The 19,037-nt window shown below is 57.5% G+C and overlaps 1 protein-coding gene and 1 long non-coding RNA gene across 2 annotated transcripts; one reads left to right on the forward strand and one right to left on the reverse strand.

Annotated features, from left to right (window-relative positions):
• Nucleotides 1-212: 212 nt before the first annotated feature.
• LOC140680393 (uncharacterized) lies at nucleotides 213-1,464 on the forward strand. The gene is made up of 3 exons (XR_012051597.1): nucleotides 213-349; nucleotides 740-917; nucleotides 1,224-1,464. It is a non-coding gene; the product is annotated as an uncharacterized lncRNA (long non-coding RNA).
• Nucleotides 1,465-5,720: 4,256 nt separating this feature from the next.
• Nucleotides 5,721-18,422, reverse strand: LOC140680365 (sacsin-like). The gene is given in 6 exon segments (XM_072917049.1): nucleotides 5,721-13,444; nucleotides 13,447-16,020; nucleotides 16,509-16,597; nucleotides 16,852-17,167; nucleotides 17,170-17,294; nucleotides 17,296-18,422. Coding segments are annotated over 6 exon segments (11,535 nt in total). The 5' UTR covers nucleotides 18,255-18,422; the 3' UTR covers nucleotides 5,721-5,972.
• Nucleotides 18,423-19,037: the final 615 nt, after the last annotated feature.

A 19,037-nucleotide genomic window follows, 5' to 3' on the forward strand; every position in this document is an offset into this window, starting at 1 on the left:
GAAACACGTGGGGGTCTGGATTCTGGGTGCAAAAGAATGGAGCAGGTGAGCAGAGTGATGGACTAAACCCAGCTGAGTTTTGTGCTGAGAGGGCTGAAGAGCAGCTGCCCTGCTGGTGCTTTGAGGACGCTTCCCGAGATGGAGATTTCTGAGGGACAGTTTCTGTGGTGTTTGAAGCATGGGCATCATCTCCTCTCTGCATACCCAGCAGGATGTTGAAGCACAAGTGGAACAGCTGTTCCGTGGCTCAGGGACCAGCCTGGAACCTAAGCAGCTGGCTGCATCAGCAGAGGAGGAGAAGAAAGAGAGTCCCGAATTATCCACCGAGCCCAGAAGAAATGGCAAACAGGTAAAATGGGCTATTGCTGCCTCTGCAGAGCCTCAGGCTCCTCTGGAACTTGGCACGTTAGCCCAGGCATTGCTTTGGAGACCTCTGCTTGTTTCCTTGCCTCGCCCTGTCCCTGCTGTGGGCACACCCTTTTGTTTGTTCCCTCTCTTGGGGCAGCCCATGGCTTTCACAAGGGCACCTTCACTCCACTGCCTCCCTCCATGGCCCTGTGTCCCTGCACACACACTGGCCTCTCTTGCACAGCCCCCAGCGAGAGCTTTTTGCCCCCAGTGTTGTCCAGTGCAATTTGGGGTCTCAGAGCAGAGATCTCCTTGCCATGATGCCCAGAGGTCCTTTTGCCCCATGTTTGCTGACAGGTTTCTGTGACCCTCTCTCCCATCCAATGTGCAGGTGGAACCTGAAAGGAGAAGAATCAGAACTTTTAGGAGAGTGTTCCTCCCAGACTACATTACGTTTCCTGTCCACAAGTCTGCCCATAAAAATCGGTAAACTTTTAAAATGGAAGAGTCCTCCAGCAGCTCAGGGGAGCAGCAGCCCTCCTGCTGATGCACAGCCTGTGGAGAAAGGGGTCAGTGGCCCAAATGTGTGCTTTGGAAATCAGAGTTGGGTTCCTAAATCCCCTCAGAACTCTCTCTAACTGACCTGTGGTGGCTGAGGGATGTACGTGGGAAGGCTTTACCGGCCTTGAACTGGACTTGTTGATCATCTGAGCTCTGTTCTGTCTGGGAGCCTGTTCCTTTCCCCTTGCCCCAGGGCACAGTGTTGGTGAGGGCTGGAGCTGGAGGCTGTGTCTGCCCCGGGAGCGGGTACCGTGGGGCTGCAGGTGCTCCTGCCAGCCTGGGCTTGTCTGAGCCAGGCCTTGTGCCTCTTTCAGGTGTCCCTCTGCAGGCACAGCTGGCCCAAGACCGACAGGACCACCTGGAGAGCTGTGCAGGCAGCAGGCAGGAGACACGAGGTGCAGAAAGGACCTCCTTGCTTCCTGAATGTCTCAGAGGAGGCAGGCTGCAGCTGGATGCAGGCTTAGATTTAGTCAGTAGTTTATCTTTAAACAATAGCATAGATGCAGTTGAACCTTTACACAACTCTGTTCCATAGGATGTAAGATATATTTATAGAAAAATAAAGAGTTTATTATGATTATGATTAAACTAATAGATCTTTCTCTGGGTTATTTACTACTCAGTACAGGGAACTATAACTTCCAGTATAGTGCATTATATTTTGAAGCAATATTGCAGCAATTCTAGTCAAGCCAGCAAAACCAATTCTTAAACATTGATGCTACTCACCCAAACCAATGACCACGGGCAAACATTTCTCTCAGCCTCAAGGCATGACCTTGAGAGGCATCCTCACTCCAGGGAGGAATCTGCAGAAAGGAGACATGTGACATGAACCACTTTGGTGAGAGCAGGAGAAACCTGCCATGCATGGAGCATTTTGTCCTTAGGAAACTGTTTATTCCCAGAGTCCCAGAATCTGGGGCTGGGGGAGGCTGGAGGCACCTCTGCAGGTCACCTTGCCCAGCCCCTGCTCCATCAGGGCCACCCAGAGCCGGCTGCCCAGGACGCGTCCAGGTGGCTTTTGAGTCTCTCCAGGGATGGAGACTCCACCACCTCCCTGGGCACCTGCACCAGTGCTCAGCCACCCTCCCAGTGCAGAAGTGTCTCCTGAGCTCGGAGGGCCCCTCCTGTGTGTCACCTGGTGTCCGAGGCCCGTGGGGCTGTCCCTGGCTCTGTCCCCTCTGCAGCCTCCCCCCGGGTGTTTATCCCCAGGGATGAGATGCCCTGAGCCTGCTCTGCTCCAGGCTGGGCAGTGCCAGCTCTCTCAGCCTCTCCTCACGGCAGAGATGCTCCAGTCCCTCCATCATCTTCATGGCCCTGAGCTGGACTCTGTCCAGTCTGTCCCTGTCTCCTGTACTGGGCAGCCCAGCTCTGGGCCCAGCACTCCAGGGCTGGCCTCACTGGTGTGGAGCAGAGGGAAAGGATCCCCTCCCTCCACCAGCTGTGTCACAGCTCCCAGTGCAGCCCAGGACGCTGTTCTGCATTGCTGCAGGAGCGCATTGCTGGCCCGTGGGCATCCTGGTGTCCAGCAGGACCCTGCCAAACTTCAGTCTTTCAACTGGGTGGCCCCCAGCAGATACCAGTGCCTGTGCCTGTTCCTTCCCAAGGACACGGCTCAGCACTTGCCATTGAACTGTCACCCTTGTTGAACTGTCCCTCTGGATGGCAGCACTTCTCTCTGGCAGCTCAGCCACTGCTCCCAGTTTGTGGGAGGGCACACCCTGGCCCCACCACCCAGTTTACTAACAAAGGTGTCAGAAAGGACTGGGCTCAGCATTGTCCTCCAGGCTCCACCGCTAGACTTTGTGCCACTGATCACCAGGGTTCCAAGAAGGTAGATTCTGTGCAAGGTGTCTTTGCTTGTATGTACAAATTCAGAAAGAATTGGCAGGATTTATAACAGGGATTTCTGTTCCATATCTTATGTGGGAAAAAATGTAATGATCCATGCTCGCTCTCACTGGCAGTGGGTAAAGGAAAAGTGGTCCTGTGGTTGGTGACAGTGGATGTCACCTGCACAGGAACTGTGCCAGACTGGTGTGACATACTGTGGGAGGGAGCCCTCTGAGGAAGGTAAAAGCTGGGCTGTAGAGATCATGCAAAGACTATTCTTCAAAGCATAGAAGCCCCCTGTTTTTTGGAGATAGGAACAATTCCTAGGCAAGGGCTGAAGCTGCAATTCTCTGAGATCCTTTCCCTCCCAGATCAAGTTTTCCATTAATGATGACAGGCCAAACTTGAAACTTGTATAATTCACTCATCTTTCTATGACCTCTGCTAGGAGGGAGGAATTCTTGATCCTGAAAATACTCAAGAATTGGCTGAGGATGAGAAGGTCAAGGGTTGAGGGCATATTTTAAAATAACTTAGCAAAGTGAAAAGCAGAATCCCAACCCTGGGTGATAGGAGATCAAGTGAACCGGAAACTTGTGATCAACCTCATCTCAGAAAGGAGGAATGTGGAAGAAAAAATTGTGGAAGAAGAATCAAGTTATCCAGGAGGAGTGTACAGACATTCCTGTGGAAGCAGTTACGGAGTTAAGAAGAAGCCTGCCCTGCATCACGTGAGCAAGAATGCTGAGGGGGTTTATTCCACCATGATCATACATATCACAAGGTAGTTCCTAGCTCATACATAAACATTACTTCTCATAGAACTATTTTACCCACCTCTGCCTCTTGCTGGAAGTCCTTTTATGGTCTTGGAGGATCATCTAAAGAGATCTCTGGTGGTCATATGCACTGTGAGCCCTCCAAATTGGAAGTGCCCTTGCCTTGAACTTCTCTTAGGGCAGGCACTGTTGTTTCTTGTCACATAACTGTGCCACAAAACCCACTTAGGTGCCTTATAATCTCTTTCTCCTCTGCTTCCAGTTCTGTTCAACATCCCGTGTGTCTACTTTTACATTCCTTTCTCTCATCTGCTACTTAGTCTTTAAGCTGTATCTTGCAACCAAAACTTGCTGTTTTCCATGTTTTCTGTCACAGTGAGTAGCAGCAATGCATCCTCCTGGCTGGAGCCACCCCCATTTCTATGGTCCCTGAGGCTGACAGACACACCACGCACTGGTGGCATGTCCAGCCTCAGCTCAGCTCGCATCCCTTGCCCAGACAGGGGAGAGCCACAGGCAGCAGAGGCAGAAGCCATGTGCTCAGGCTGCCCCGCCTTGAAGGCACAAAAGCCTCCACCTTCTACTGGTCAAGGGTCAAGGCACCTGTCAGGGCACCTGAGCCTTCAGCGCTGAGCGATGGCACCCCACTTCTGCAGCCTTGGCCCAGTCAGATGACCCTGTCTCCTGAGGAGCTGCCCTTTGACCTTGGCAGGGACCACTCAATGGACATGATGCCATGGCAGCTTGGTAAGCCCTGGATTTGTCATCACTATGGTGATGTTTCACCTCAGCATAGAATCCCAGACTGGTTTGAGCTGGAGAGACCTCAAAGCTCATCCTATTCCAGCCCCTGCCATGGGCAGGGACACCTGCCACCAGACCAGGTTGCTCCAAGCCCCCTCCAACCTGGCCTCAGACACTTGCAGGGATGGGACAGCCACAGCTGCTTTGGGCAACATGTGCCAGTGTCTTACCATCCCCACAGGGAAGAGTGTGGAGTTGTGTTTTTAGCTTCCACTATATGTATGTTCAAAATGGTTTAGCCCTCTGTACCCTCCTGTGCCCTTTTGGTTCATCCCAGGTTTTCCCATCAGTACCTGTGTGTCCCATCAATCCCAAAAACCCTGATCCATGCCCCTGACCCCTCCTGGGTGACTTGTCCACCCTTCCCCTTGGTCTGGAGGCTTCTGCCAGGGTCACTGAGTGACTGGACAATGGCCTGGGGTCCCTCCCCTCTTCCCTTCTAAGTGGATACCCTGGTTGTCCTTCCCTCGGAGGGCCACACCCATGTCTTCTCCCAAATGGCTGATCGGGTTTCCCCGCCCTCCCTATATCAGGGCCTGTTCGAGGCTCAGAGCTCACCCTCTTCTGCTGGATCCCTTCGAGTGCAGTTGGGCTCCGGGGCTCTCCTCGGAGTCACAATAAATCTTGGACCTATCCCCAGAAGAGTGTCACCTCCTTCCTTGCCGGTGGGATCAGCAATATCCTTGGACCCACGAAGGCACGCTCTAAAGCCCTGCTGGGTTCAGCAGAGAGTGCCTCTCGCTGCTCTATCGCCCCGTGGAGAGCTAGCCAGGGCTGGCAAGAGATCTGCTCTTACGAAGTGGGGACAGGACATGGCAGTTTGGTGCCCAACATGGGACCAGAAAGACATTCTGACCCCACGGCAGAAGAATCCTGAGGTCCTTGGACTTTATCTTCACTGGCTGTCAAGCTACGTCCGGTGGCAGTAGGCTCCGTTTTAGGAGCAGCGCTCCCGGGGGACAGGTCTGGCAATTCCTGCACGCACCGCAGGAATCGGACTTCCATCGGCATTCCACCGCCCGAGTGGAATAAAGCTGAGTCTGGGAAGAAGGGAGGGTAGGGGGAGGTGGTTTTAGGATTATTCTTATTTCTCATTTTCCTACTCTGTTTAATTGGTTCTAAAAGAAATTCATTTCCCCAAGGTGAGTCTGTTCTCACTGTGGCAGTAATTGGTGAGTGATCTCCCTGACCCGTGGGATTTTTATCACGTTTTCTTCTCCTTTTCAGTCAACGAGGGGACGTAATGGAGTGGCTCGGTGAGCCCCTGGCTAGCCAAAATTGACCAAACACAGTTCTCCAAACTCCCTCATCACCCCCTCCGCCTTCTCCACACCTATTGCCCATGACTTCTTCATGTCCCTGACTCCACTGTCAGTGAAAGGTCTTCCAGCATTGCAGCATTTATTTTGCACTTTATTTACTGCACACTCAAGACACGCCAATGGCACAGGCAACTCTGTGATGTCCAGTGGTCTGGGCCCTGGTCTGCCACCAAAACTCCCCTGCCAGGGCTGGACAGTCTGGAATGGCCTGTGGCAGGTTTGTGGCAAGTCCACGGCGAGTCCACAGCAGGTCCATGGTGGGTCTCTGATGGGCGCGTGATGGTCCTTTGGCCCAGGTGCCGTGCGCCGTGGTAGGGACCTGTCACTTTCTGCCCACATGGTCCCTCAGTGTTACTAGCACTTTTTGTGCCCGCTTCAGGACCTCCTCCTCATCCACGCTGGGGAAGGCCTCACTGGGGGTCACGGGAAAGGGATGGTAACTCGGGTACTGTGTGGCCTTGCCGTCCGTACCACAGTCACACAGCCACTGCACGTCCAGGACAAGGCCCCTCAGCTCCGGCTCCTCCGCCTCCAGCCTTTGGGCCATACCCAGCAGCCCTCTATGGCCCGCAAAAGCTTCACCACGGCAAAGCACAGCCGCCACCAGTGCCTTCTCCAGGGCCTGGTGCACTTTGAAGAGCACCCAGTTGGGGCAGCAGTGCCGGATGTCATTGCGGGCTGCCTGCAGGTCACTCGTGGCCTGACACAGCCAACGCAGGGCCTCGGGGACAGATGGAGTCAGGGCCATGAGCTCCTGGCTGCTCAGCCAGGAGCCACAGCCTCCCTGTCTGTGGTGCTGGGCAGCACTGCCAGGTTTGTATGGGACCCACCCCTTTGGCCCCCTGACATCATGCAGAGGCCTCAAGGTTGGCAGGCTGGGATCCTTCCATGGATCAGCTTCAGCCTCCTCCTGCAGCCTTTTCTCTGGCTCTGGTGCAGCATGCACCAGTGCCACACTGTTCTCCTCCAGAACCAAGGCCACGTCCTGTGGCTCCTGGCAGACCAGCATTTCACGCAGCACGGATAAAGCGCGTGCCTCCAGCTGCCCACCCAGGATGTTATTGATCTCCTGTGCCAGTGTCTCCACGACCCTCAGTTGCTGCCGGTTCAGCACCATGTCTACATGCTGGATGGAGAGGAGCCGCTGAGCACCACCAGACAGGCACGCATGAATAACTTGTGACTGGGAGCTGCCCTCCACCTTTGCCCCGCTGTGCACCAGCACAGTGCAGATGTCCTTGCAGCACTGCACTTTCACCTGCTCCACTGCAAAGCCACCATCCCCCTCCATTCCCATCATTGCCTTGGGGGTCTGCCAATGCAGCAGGGACTCCAGCCCCAGCCTAAACCACGGGGATACCAGCAGCGTCCGGAGACGCCTCTGCGCAGCGCACTGAGAGCCGTAACGACATGGCTGAGGACTACCCTCCTCCAGCTGCTTCTCTGTCACCTCTGAGAGCGCCCGTGGCTGCAGGTGTGCTGGCAGCCTTTGCAGCAGCCACCTGACATTACAGCCAGACACTAGCAGTGCAGCCATGAACACAAAGGTCTTCTCTAGGGCCCGAGCGGTCTCTGAGGGCACACAGTCATTGAAGCACAGTCTGTGGGATGGCTCCAGGCAGTCAGCAGTGCTCAGCAGATACAGCTCAGCCACAGCAGAGCAATCGGGGGGCTCCGCTTCCTCCCGCAGCAGCTGGAAGAAATGCCGTGTGGCCACCAGGACTGTCTTCTTCTGGCTACTGGAAAGGCTTCCAGTGCCATGGCTCTCCTGGTAGATTTGGGCCAGGACACGGCTGTAGTGAGTCAGTGTGGGGACCAGGACGACGCCAAGGTGTTGCAGGAGATCTGCAAAGGCAGCCACGTTGGGGTGAGGCGTGAGGAGGTAGGGGTAAAAGTCAGCCTCGTCTGGGAGGGATGTCACCACCTGCCGTGGCCTGGCCATGTCCCATGACTTGGCCAGCACCATGGGCAGCTCAGCCAGGTGCTCTGCGTCCACCTCCTTCAGATGAGTCTGCAGGAAGCTGTACATGCTCTGGAGCACTCTGGCCCGTGTGCTTACCTGCAGTTGTGTCGAGCAGGCTGCCCTGCACACATGCTCCAGGTTGGCCACCACCAGGGCAGTGGGTATCTCTACAAGGACTTCCATGGCCTTCAGGGACCTCTCCTCAAGTTCAAGGGATTCTGGCAGGATGGTGGCTGATGTCCACAGGAGCTCAGCCACATTTTTGCAGTAGGAAACGCTGCCTTTCAGAGCCACGGCCTTAGTGCAGTCTGCAAAAGGAGGGTGGAGGTTCACCAAGTTTGGGGGGATATCCAGTGGAGGCAGGAATTGGATTGAGGCAATTTTCCTCAGGAAACACACTGACTCAGGAGTTTCCAACAAGACTGCAAGTTGCTTGAGCATCTCCTGCTGTCGCTCCAGCAGTTCTGCAGCATGGCATGTAGCCTGAGTGGCTTCACGCTCTATCTCCTCAGCCAGTGCCACAAAGTCCTCTACAGAGAGGCTGGTGCGGACACCTGCCTTAAGGAAGAAATCCACAATTTCTTTGCAGTTCGAAGGTAGCTTATTAAAGAAAGACTTAGGCACAAAGCGGTTTTGGAGCCGCAGGGTGTGGAAGGAGGGCATGTCATGGTAGAAGTAGGAGGCCAGGCACAGTGTTCTGTGGGCATCTGGTATAAAGGCCACCTTCTGAAAAGCTGCCACAATAGCGTCCATGCTCTGAGTGGAACAGTTGGGTTGCAGGACAAAGAACAAGCATACAGCTTCCAGGAGGTCTTGCTGTGTGAGCTGGGGCAGCCGGGGAAGTACCACAGTCAGGAAGAGCTCCTGATCATCGGTGAACTCCCACTTCAAACGCTTGGCCAGCCATTGGTGGTGCGGGCTTGGTGTGAGAAGCAGCATGTCTTTGTCCAAGTCGTACAGGGTTTGGGCACTCGAGGGCACTGGCGGGAACTGTCTGCAGAGTAACAGCACCTTGCGGTAGGGAGCCACAGCTACGTAGCCCCCCCCAAACTTCTGGAAGAGAGGCAGATACTGGAGCTGCTCCAGTGCACGTGAATCCAGCTCTCCCTGCTGGACAAACCTTAGCAGGGCTGACACGTCCTGCTCCCCTAAATCCCCCCAGCACAGATCAGCTCTTGTGTCTGCCAGATGAGCCACTACAGCCCTGGGATCTGTAACCTGCAGTGCCCTTGGCTTCAGGCAACAGTAAGCAAATCTCCAGGGCAGCAGGGACTGCTGGAGCACAGGGATGCCCAGTTTGTGCAGCACCTTTTCCACTTCAGAGTGACACTCAAAAAGAACCTTGGAGAGAGACAATAGTGGCAATAGGTGCTTTGAGTCTGTCTTACTCCCCTGAGTAGGCAGCACTGCCATATTCTGGAGATGATTCACGAATGACTCCATGTCCACCTCTGAGGTCCTGGAGGGAACCATCCTGTCAAAGAAGGTCCACAGCTCCTTGAGCCAGTTTTCCCCCTCTCTGGTCCACTCCAGCTGACCCAATGCCTCCTGGATGAGTGGTGTGGCCTCTGGGAGGTCAAGCTCCTTCACAAAGCAAGGTGGGATCCATTCAGGAATACAATTTTGGGCAAAACGGTGGCTGTGCTTGGGGAAGAGGTGGGCAAAGGAGTTCTTGAAGACAGGGTGGTGGATGCTGAAAGCATTCAGAAGACCATCTTCTGTGGCCAGCAAGGGCAGGCCTTCCAGGTCTGCCTTGTCCCCTTCCCTGTGAGTACCTTGGGAGTGCCTGTTCCATCCTGTTAAGTACTGCAGCAGGTAGAAGCAGCTCTCTGGGGTCCTCAGGGGTGTCTCAGCCAGCCTGCAGGGCACAGGCAGAGCCAGGGCCTTGAGGAAGCACCGGAGAGAGGCTGGCCCTAAGACCACAGCATTCACCTGGGCTTCAACAAACTCCTCGCGGATCTGCTGCAGGTGGGTGAATGCTGGAACCAGTTTCATGTTCAGTTGCTGCAGCACTTCCTGGACTTCTGGCTGAGACTTCTCCTTGAGGAAGTATGGCTCTGTTAGCATGTCCGAACCACCTGGAGATGCCCATGTTATTCTCACCGTGTCAGATGACTTCCTGTGGTACACAGGCACCAGGGGCAGGCGTGCATGACTGATGTGCTTGTAGACCTCTCTCACCATGCCCTGGAAGACAGGTAACACTCTTTTTGTAACAGGGAAAAACTGGAGCAAGTGCAAGTCCAGGTGCTGCTGGCAGAGTTGCAGGGACCTGTACTGGAGCTTTTCTGGCTCCAGGGCTTTCCACTGCCTGGTGAGAAAGTAACAGTAGAGTGGAGCCACCAAGCGCCGGAGCAAGAAGTCATTCCAGGTTGCCTCTGTGCCGCCTTTGTCCCAGTGGAGACTGCACCTGGCCGCATCCACAGAGAAGTTAGCATTGATGTGCACAGGCAGCCCAGTGATCAAGGGCAGTGGGAGGGTGCAGAAGGCTCTGCCTGTGACTCGGTTCAGAGGCTCCAGGCGGGCAGCCACAGCCCCATAGGGCAGCCATTTAAGCACCGGAGACTCCTCAGCCCCACCTTGCACCCCAATTTGGGCGACCACCCTCCACAAACTTGTGGTCTTAGCCATGCTATTTTTGACTTTCATGGTATAGGAGAAAGAGGTGGGGCTGTTCCCATCCACAACTTTGCTTAATCTTGCTTGAAAATCCTGTCTCAACTTTGCATCTTCCTCCGTGACCTTCGTGCTCACCCGCAGCTTCTGCACCAACTCTTTCCCAGCTGGGGGGATCTCAGAGAAGATGATGGTGTTGACATGCCGGAGGAAGAGCACCAAGTCCTCACCTTCCTTAGCCAGTGTTTCTTCCATGTCCTTGAGGTCTTGGTCTCGCACAACCATGTCAGACACCCTGGACTTGGCAGCCTCAGCTGCAGTGCGGAGCGGCAGCCGGAAAAGGACGCCCTGTTTCAGGTTAAAGAAGGATGGTAGGAAGGTGTCATAAATGTCTGGAAAATTTTTCTTGAAGTCAGTGTCAACAGCAAACATGCTACCAGGCTTCGCAGTTGTGGCTGTGGGCATGTAGTAGAGATGGGGATCAGAGACACACAGGGTACTGTCTGCAGTCAGGAAGGCTGGGCAGTCAGTAAAGTGGTAGACAGTGTTGAAGCCAAGGCCATATTTGCCTGTGACATCCTGCCGGCCTTGCTTGCCACCCACCCCCAGACGCTGAATGCCTTCAATGTCATGCTCCTGGAAGGGGCGGTCGTTGTAGATGCAGAGGGCAGGGCCCTGCAGGATGTTCCATTTCTCACTAAAAGTGGCCTTTGCTGGGTGCTGCCGGCGGTCCCACACAAAGTGCACAAGCCCCGCACCAGCATCATCCGCATTCTGGAGCACCTCCTTGACCATATCAGGAGCGGACTCAGAGTACTCCTTCAAGATGTTCTTCAGTCGTGTTGGCAAATCTTCGTGGGCACCAAATGGCTGTGCCCAGAGGCTCAGGTGATCAGTGATGAGTTCACTCCTCTCCAGTGCTCGGTGGCGTATGGTGGCCACCCCACAGCGCAGGGCTGCATCTCGGGACAGCTGTTTATGGCATAGCAGGACATCTCTGTCCAACGGCATCCATGGTGCATCATTGAAGTAGAGCTTGTCCCATGGGTGCAAAATGCCCTCCTCATCAGGCAGAAAGAGTTGCTGGGTGTGGCAGGCATCTGGCTGGGTGCCATCTTCCATCAAGCCACAAGACACCAGCCGCAGGGCCAGATCCAGCTCCGTGGCCGGCAGTGGCTTTCCAGCATGTGTCTTTGCCAGGGTGCAGAGCACTTGGGCATAATCATTCCAGGTGAATGTGTGGCACAGCCCCACACACTCCCAGAGCTCTCTGTAGGGCTTGTACTGCTCTTGGAGCTGATAAAGGTATGGGGCAGCCTCAAATGACAGTTTCTCAGCCACAGCTGTGACCGGCACAAAGTGGGAGCCCATCAAGATGAAGGGCTCCCCGGAGTCCACTGCAGAAGCGACCTCATCCCGGCTGGAGTGCTGTTCCTGGAGCATCATGTTCAGGTGCTTGTAGCAGCAGTTGGTGCTGTACTGCAGGGTCTCCAAAGGGAGAGTGTTGGAGAAATGTCTGAGTGCCCGCAGCTGCTCAAGGACCTGAGCTGATGATATCTGCCGGTCCAGCCCCAAGAAGGATGCTACCTCCTCGGAGAGGCTGAAGTTTTTCCCCAGCATTTTAGGAGCCAAGATAGGCTTGGTGAGTCCCACTAGTGGGTCATGGAGGTGATGGTAGAGCTGGGCAGCTGGCAGCAGCACAAGCTTGCCATTGCGTAGTACAGCAGGGAGGAAGGGCACAGTTGGGAAAGTGGCCTGCAGGGTGTCGTTTGTTCTCTTCTTCACTGCATCCTGAAGTAACTCGAGGATGCAGGCAGCCCTCTGGCAGCCCTGGGCACCATTCTTGGTCCAGAGAAGCTGCACAGTCTTTGCCCTCTCCAGCAGCTCTGGCAGGGCTACGGTGTTCTTCACCATGCCCAGCCTCTCCAGTTGGCTTAGTCTTTCCAGGAAGGCATGCCCAGTGGGGAAGCGCCCATCCTCAGGGCTGTATAAAGGGGCAGCGCGACCTCTGGGATGCACCAGGTGATAGATGAACTGCAGGTGGCCATGAGGGGTGGCAGGGATGCAGGGCACTGTCTGCAGCACTTTGTCCACATCCTCATGAGACATATCCAGCGCATGGAGCAGCAGCAGGTTCCGGTCAACGTCAGGGAGATTTTCCAAGTTGGGAAGCACAAGCTCACAGAGAAAGCGCTTCCAGTCATAGGTTCCAGCATCCAGCGCCTTCCCGAGGCCCTCCTGCACCTTCCCAGGCAAGGCCACAGCCAAGAGTGGATGGGGCACGGTGATGGCAAAGACTCGCTGCGCCACAGTACCCAGCTTAGGGTGTCTCTCTACAGTCTGGTGCAGGAAGCGGGCGTCCTGCAGTGAGCACCAGGAATGGCCATCAGAAAAGAGCCTTGGGCCACTCCTGGCTGCCACAGCCTGGTAGAAACCAGTCACAGCCTCTGTAAAGGGGTAATGGGCAGTGCTAATGTCTGGCCAGAAGACATGATACTCATAGTTCTTCAACTCACCTGCCTCGTGCATGGCACGGAGATGGTCCAGTGCCCGCAGCCAGGCCGCCGGCACGGCATTGTGGAGCAGCACTCGGTTCCACTTGCCCCGCTCTGCCGTGTCCCACAGCCCTTTGCGATTTGAGAGGATGCTGAAGGCCCCGTGCACGTGGATTGGCAGCCCTGAGATGACCGGCATGGGAAGGTGGCAGAAAACTTGCCCCTTCTCAGCATCCAGACGTGGCACCCACTTGCCATCTTTGGCAGGGGCAAGACGAAGGGCCACACCAGCCATGGGAAGTGGAGGATGGAGTCCTGCCTGTGTGTTCTGGTGAAACAGTTCCAGCAACTCCCCGTCACCCTGACACACCAAAACCAGGTAGTGCCACACTGTCCTGGATTCCTCCTCACAGGCTGAGAGCTGCTCAATGGCTGCCCAACTTGGGGGATCCCCAGGGGACCCCAAGCCTCGGATCTCCTTTCGCTGCAGCATGGCCAGAGGCATGGTATCCTCTGTAGAAGTGGCCGTGTCTGGCAACATCTCCAGAGACAGCTCCCTCACGTTCTTCAGGAAGAGCAGCAGGAGCCTGTTAGAGCCAAGGAAAGCAGTCCCAAGGGACTGGATGCGCTCTGCACCAAAGGCCTCAGAGCAAATCTGCGATGTCACAGCTTCCTCTTCAGTGCGAAAAGGCAAGCGGAAAAGGCTCCCTGGAAAGGGTCTGACTCAGGCAGGCAGCAACCAAAGATACCGTTGTAGGGCTGGAACTGCTCAGCAAAGACACGGAGGATGCGTGGCCGGCTAGAGAAGTCCAGGCGGATGCCAGGGGAGCCGGCCCTGGGGATGTGCTTGCTCAGATGGGTGCCATTGGGATCAAAGATGAGCAGTGTCTCCCCGCTCAGCACTGCTGGCACATCCGTGACACGGTAGGCAGAGCTGAAGCCCAGACCAAAGCGCCCGATCCGGCCTGCCTGGCCCTCCTTTGTGGCAGCCCCAATCCGGGTGATGTTCTGGAAGTCATCCTCTGAGAACAGGGCATTGTTGTAGGCCCAGAGGGCTGGGCCATGGCAGGCAGCCATGCCTGGGTCTAGCAGCCCAGAGGTGGCCGTTCTGTGGCTCCGCAGGTCCAGGAGGAAGCGGCACACAGTAGCGCTGGCATCCTCTGCGTTCTGGACCATCTCCGTGAAGAGATCGCCCTCCTCGCCATACTCCCGGAGGATGTTGTGGAGGCGTAGAGTGATGGGCTCTGAGGGGCCACAGGCTGTGAATGGCTCCGGGCCCAGCACCCGTGTACTGAGACACTCCGTGCCCAGGAACATGGCTGTGCTGGAAGGCTCTGCCTCGTGCACCACCTCTGGAACATCCTCCTCTTCCTCCAGCTCCATGTCCAGGTACACGGCAGAGGCAGCTGGGCGGAGGGCAAAGCCCGAGCCCTGCGGGATCCTCACAGGAACTGGCACAGTGCCCTTGCCCTGGTGGCCCCGTCCCTTCAGCCACTCCAGGACTGCTACAACCACCTGCAACTCTGTGGCAGTGCCTGCTCTGGAGCTGCGCCTGTCTATGTCCTGCCCCAGGGAGCGCAGGGCCGACACCGCCCTCTCCTCACTCACCCCGTCAGCCACCCCCCAAGCCCTGAAGAGGCAGCTGTAGGGCAGGAAGTCAGGGGGCACCCGGGGCACCAGCAGCCCCAGCTCCAACTTCTCAGGATAGCCCAGTACAGCATCACGTGGCAGGACAAGCCCACACTCAGTCCACACAACAGCACCATCTGGGGCAGTCCCAAAGGCCTTCAGGTTTTCCTGCATGTGCCACTAGATGGGCTGGAGAGCGGGACCCACCTCATCCATGTCCCCACGCCCCGCCAGCTTTCTCAGCTGCTCCCACACTCTCTCCAGTGGTGGGGTCTGGCTCAGCCCCAGCTTCTTCTCTGCCTCAGGCACAAAGGCATCAGTCAGGGGCATGGCAAGCCCCACCAGGGATTGGTACTGCATGGATCGCAGCTCCTTGGGGGGCAGGAAGGGCTGCCCAGGCTCTCCTGTGCACTTGGAGTGAGGTACCCATGGCAGGGCCTGGAGCTGCCTGAGCTCTGCAGCGCTGAAGCCATCCAGTGCCTTGGGCTGGTTGCAGACTGTGATCAGTGCTTCAGCCCTGTCCAAAGCTGCCGTGCCGCCCTGACTGACTTTTGCTGCAGCTGCCAGGATGTCTGAGGGCAGCAGGCACCCCTGACCGTGCCGCAAGCCCACGGCCCTCAAGGCACGGAGGACAGATGGATTGTGGAAGGCAGCAGGAGGAAAGCGCTCGGGGGCCAGCAGGGCCTGCAAGGTGCTGTCACAGGGGTCGTAGAGGTCTTGTGGGTATGCGAGGCCATCAGGGGTCTCCAGGAAGGCCAGCTTGCTGCAGGCCTGCTGGAGCGGGGGGCTCTGTGCAAAAACAGTGTCTCCGTGCTGCAGTACCCAGAGCAGGAGAGCCTGTGTCTCAGCCACTCTCCCCGCATATGCGCCTTGGGCCACGGCTCTGATGGCCTTCAGCATCACACAGGCTGCACTGATGAGGGGCCTCTGGAGCCTCCCGAGTAGCCGCCGGTCAACTTCATCCCGGCACCGCAACACGGCCTCCGGCAGCACCACATCTTGGGGCAGCTCCAGCTCTGGCTCCAGCACCGGGGTGGCAGCGGCTGGCACCAGCCCCGTGGGTTGTGGGGTGGCCAAGCAGGGCAGTGGCAGAAAGAGGGGCAGAGCAGCCAGAGTGCCCATGTCCTGCTTGCTCAGGGATGGGACGTCTGCCAGATAGAGACGGAGGACGACCACATCTGCATCAGGAAGCGAAGCCATGCGGGAGGCCAGTGCTGCAGGCCCCTGCCTGCCCAGGGCCCGCAGGGCATTGAGGGGGGATGGAGGCAGGACATAGCGGGACAGGGAGCGGTGCCACATGCTTGGTGGCACCACAGGGCAACCCAGAATCTCCAGCACAGAGGCCACAGCAGGTGGCAGGAGCTGGTCTTCCCATACTTGGAAGATAAGACTGGATTCAGGTATCAGTGGAGCCAGACGGACAGTGGGGGCATCCAGTGAGGACAGAGCTATGAGAGGGAGCCCCTCCAGAGGGCCCAGGTCTTCCACGTGGTGGGCCAGAAATTGCCACAGGGCTGGGAACCAGGAGGCTGGGGGCTGGGGGAGCCCTTGGGCTGGGCACCAGGTCACTGGGGTTGAAGACTGGGATGTCCAGGTGCGGGGCAGAGCCAAGCGCAGGGTCTGTACAGTCACGGCTGGATCCAGCAGAACCAGGTTGGGGAAGAGACCTGTGTACGAGAGGCAGAGGCTGGACTAGAAACCTGTGGGACCTGGGACCTGGCAGGGAGGGGGACACAGGATGTGGGAAAAAGAACTGCAGGGGATGGGTGGCCCCCATGGGGGATGTGGGAGGACCTGGGCTCTGGAGAGATGGTGGATACCCTTAGTAGGAGCACAGAGAACCCAAAAACCCCAGATGGGTGGGGATATAAGGAAGAGATGTGGGAGGTAAAAAGGTGTTAGGGGAACCAGTATTGGGGAGCACAGAGATCTTCAGATGAGGAACACAGTGAGACCCAGGACCCGAGGGAGCACAGAGGGGACAGAGCAATGTGGGAAGAACAGCAAGCACATGCATCTCCAGAGCGACAGGGAAGTACAGGGAGATACTGGGGCTGCAGAGGAACCCAAGGTGTACAAGGTTACCTGGGGATGCTGGGATTTAGGGGGGGCAAGCAGGGGACGTAAAAGTGGTCCAGAGACTCCCATCTCTTACCCTCCTTGGCAATGCCCCGCAGGAGGCTGTCCAAGCCTGGCTCCAGGTCTGAGGGCAGGAAGGACCCGGCCAAGCCAGGCAGGAGCTCCCTGTGGGAACAAACAGATGTCCTGGGGGACCAGAAGGGTAATGGGGAGCAGCTTCCTGGGCACCTGCCTCACCTCCCACTTGGTGACACTAGGTGAGAGAAGGAGGGCAGTGAGGAGCCCAAATATCCAGGGCCAAATATCCAGGTTTGGCCGTGCCTCCCGTCCCCAATTCAAGAGCAAGAGCTGTGACTGCGGGCAACTGGCTCTGCTGCCCACTCTGCAAGGAACAGAGCTGCCGGGGGCCGTGCGCTCACCTGGGGCAGTCGGATGTGTCCACGTAGACAACGGCTGACGCAGTTCCAAAGGCCACGAAGGTTCCGTCGGCGCGAGGCAGGAGGGGGAGGCCCCAGAGCTCAGCGTGGCAGCCATCCCCGGCCACGTAGCGCAGCAGGCAGAGGCGGCCGGCAGCCGGGAGCTCTGCGGCCCCGTGGCGCCGCAGCACCTCCCGCACGTGTCCCGCCGTGGCCTCCCGCAGACCCTTGGGCATCCCCAGAGTCAGCCCCCTCCACACGTGGGGCGGGACCTCGGCCACCGGCTCCCCGGCTGCCAGCAGCAAGGCCTGGATCGCTGCCGTGTGGCAGCATCGCCCGCAGCCTCTGGCAGCAGCACAGCCTCGAGGGCCCGCAGCCGCCCCGCCGCCCCGTCTGCGGCCGGCAGCAGGACGGGGGCAGCCGCCAGCTCCTGGCACACACACATCCAGGCTGTGGATCCGGCCGGAGCTCGGCGTGCGCTCGGGCTCTGGCCACAAGCTGTAGGCATCTGCACCGGGCAGCGCCACGGCCATGGCGGCCAGGTGGCTGTAGACCCGGGGCAGGAGCTCGAGCAGCAGAAGAGCATTCCAGTGGGCATCTTCCTCACCCTCCTCACCTTCCTGGGGCCAGCGGAGATGGCGGCGATCATCAGAGAGGGCAAAGGGAGCACTGGCATGGACGGGCAGCCCTGTGGCCGTCTCATCAGTGGCTGGCAGCGGCAGGAAGCAGCAGAGCCGCCCTTGGCAGGCCCCGTGGAGGGGGTGTGCCAGGCTCACCTCAGGGCTGCACCCCAGCTGTCTGCCCAGAGCCACAACTGGCCCCTCAGTGGCCCTGCCCGTAGCCACCAGCCACTTGCTGCCAGTACCAACCCCATCCCTGTGCAGGGCCACCAGGCACCACGCCACACTCAGCCCCTCACCCCCCGATGGCACTGGGACAGGGAGAGGCTGAGGGGATGCCACAAGTGTTCCCATGAGTGTCTGGACCCCATCAGGGGCCACACGGTGCAGGGCCACGCGGCGGACATGGCGGAGGAAGAGGAGGGCAAGAGGGGCCTCTGTGAGGAAAGTCTGCATGAGGCTGCAGATGCGCTCAGCATTGGAGACCCCTGCAGCAATTTCTGAGGGTTGCCGGCGAAGGGGGAAGCAGAAGAGGGTGCCCTGGGCTGAAGCACCGTGCTGTCCCACAGCTTCCAGCCCAGCCCAGAAGGGCTCAAAAAGGCCAGGAAGGTCCTGGGCTTCAGAGACGTCCCAGCGCTTGCCAGCACCAGGCAGCACCTGGCATTCAGGGTCCAGCACGCCCAAGTATGGGGGGCTCAGCACACCTGGTAGGTCTGGAGACAAGGGAACCGTAAGGCCACAGAGATGACATGGACACCACTGCCTTCCCAGATCATCCCAAGCCATCAATGCCCCAGATGCCCACCCAGTGGCCCCACGTTTATCCCCACGGTGCCTCCCATCATCCAAAGCTTAATCCCAACTCAGCAGTCCTCCCTCAGTTTGTCCCCCTAGCCCTGCTCTCCACTGCCAGCCAGCCTCCCTCCAGCCTCCTAGTGCTTCAGGTTTCCAGATCAGTGCCCGGTCACCTGGGCCCTCCAGGCCCTGAGAAGAGCATCAACCCTCTCTCCCAGCTGGGCACCAAGGCCCTGGGCTGGTGCTGGACAGGGACCAGCCCCACTGCCTGCAGTAACGCTGCCCTGCTGGGCAGGAGATCCCGGATGGGTGATGTGCATCTGACCTTGAGGATCTGCCCTCCGTCCGGGTACTTCTGCAGGATGCTGGACAGGTAGTCAAGGAAGCTGGGTGCCCGCTGGCAGAAGGTCTCCCTGTAAAGCAGAGAGAGGGAGAGAAGGTGTGGGGGCGGCTCTGTAACCAAGATGCCCATGTTCTCCTTGGATCCCACAGGATGTGCCTCTCCTTGGAAAGGGTCAAGGACCCCATCTCCTTCCAGGACCCACTGAAACAACCACCTCCAAGGATGACAACTACACTTCCCCAAACCCCTATCTCTTCCTGGGATGCTCCAGTGCACTGCTTTTGCCTGGGATAGAGTTAATTTTCTTCCCAGAAGTGTGTCCAGGGCTACATTCAGGATTTAGCATGAGAACAGTGTTGGCTGCACACAGATGTTTGGGTTGGAGCCCAGTCAAGACTTTTCAGTGTCCCATGCTCTGCCAGCAAGGGGAG

Source organism: Taeniopygia guttata, chromosome 20 (assembly GCF_048771995.1).
Source record: "Taeniopygia guttata chromosome 20, bTaeGut7.mat, whole genome shotgun sequence".
In the NCBI taxonomy this organism is placed as follows: Eukaryota; Metazoa; Chordata; class Aves; order Passeriformes; family Estrildidae; genus Taeniopygia; species Taeniopygia guttata.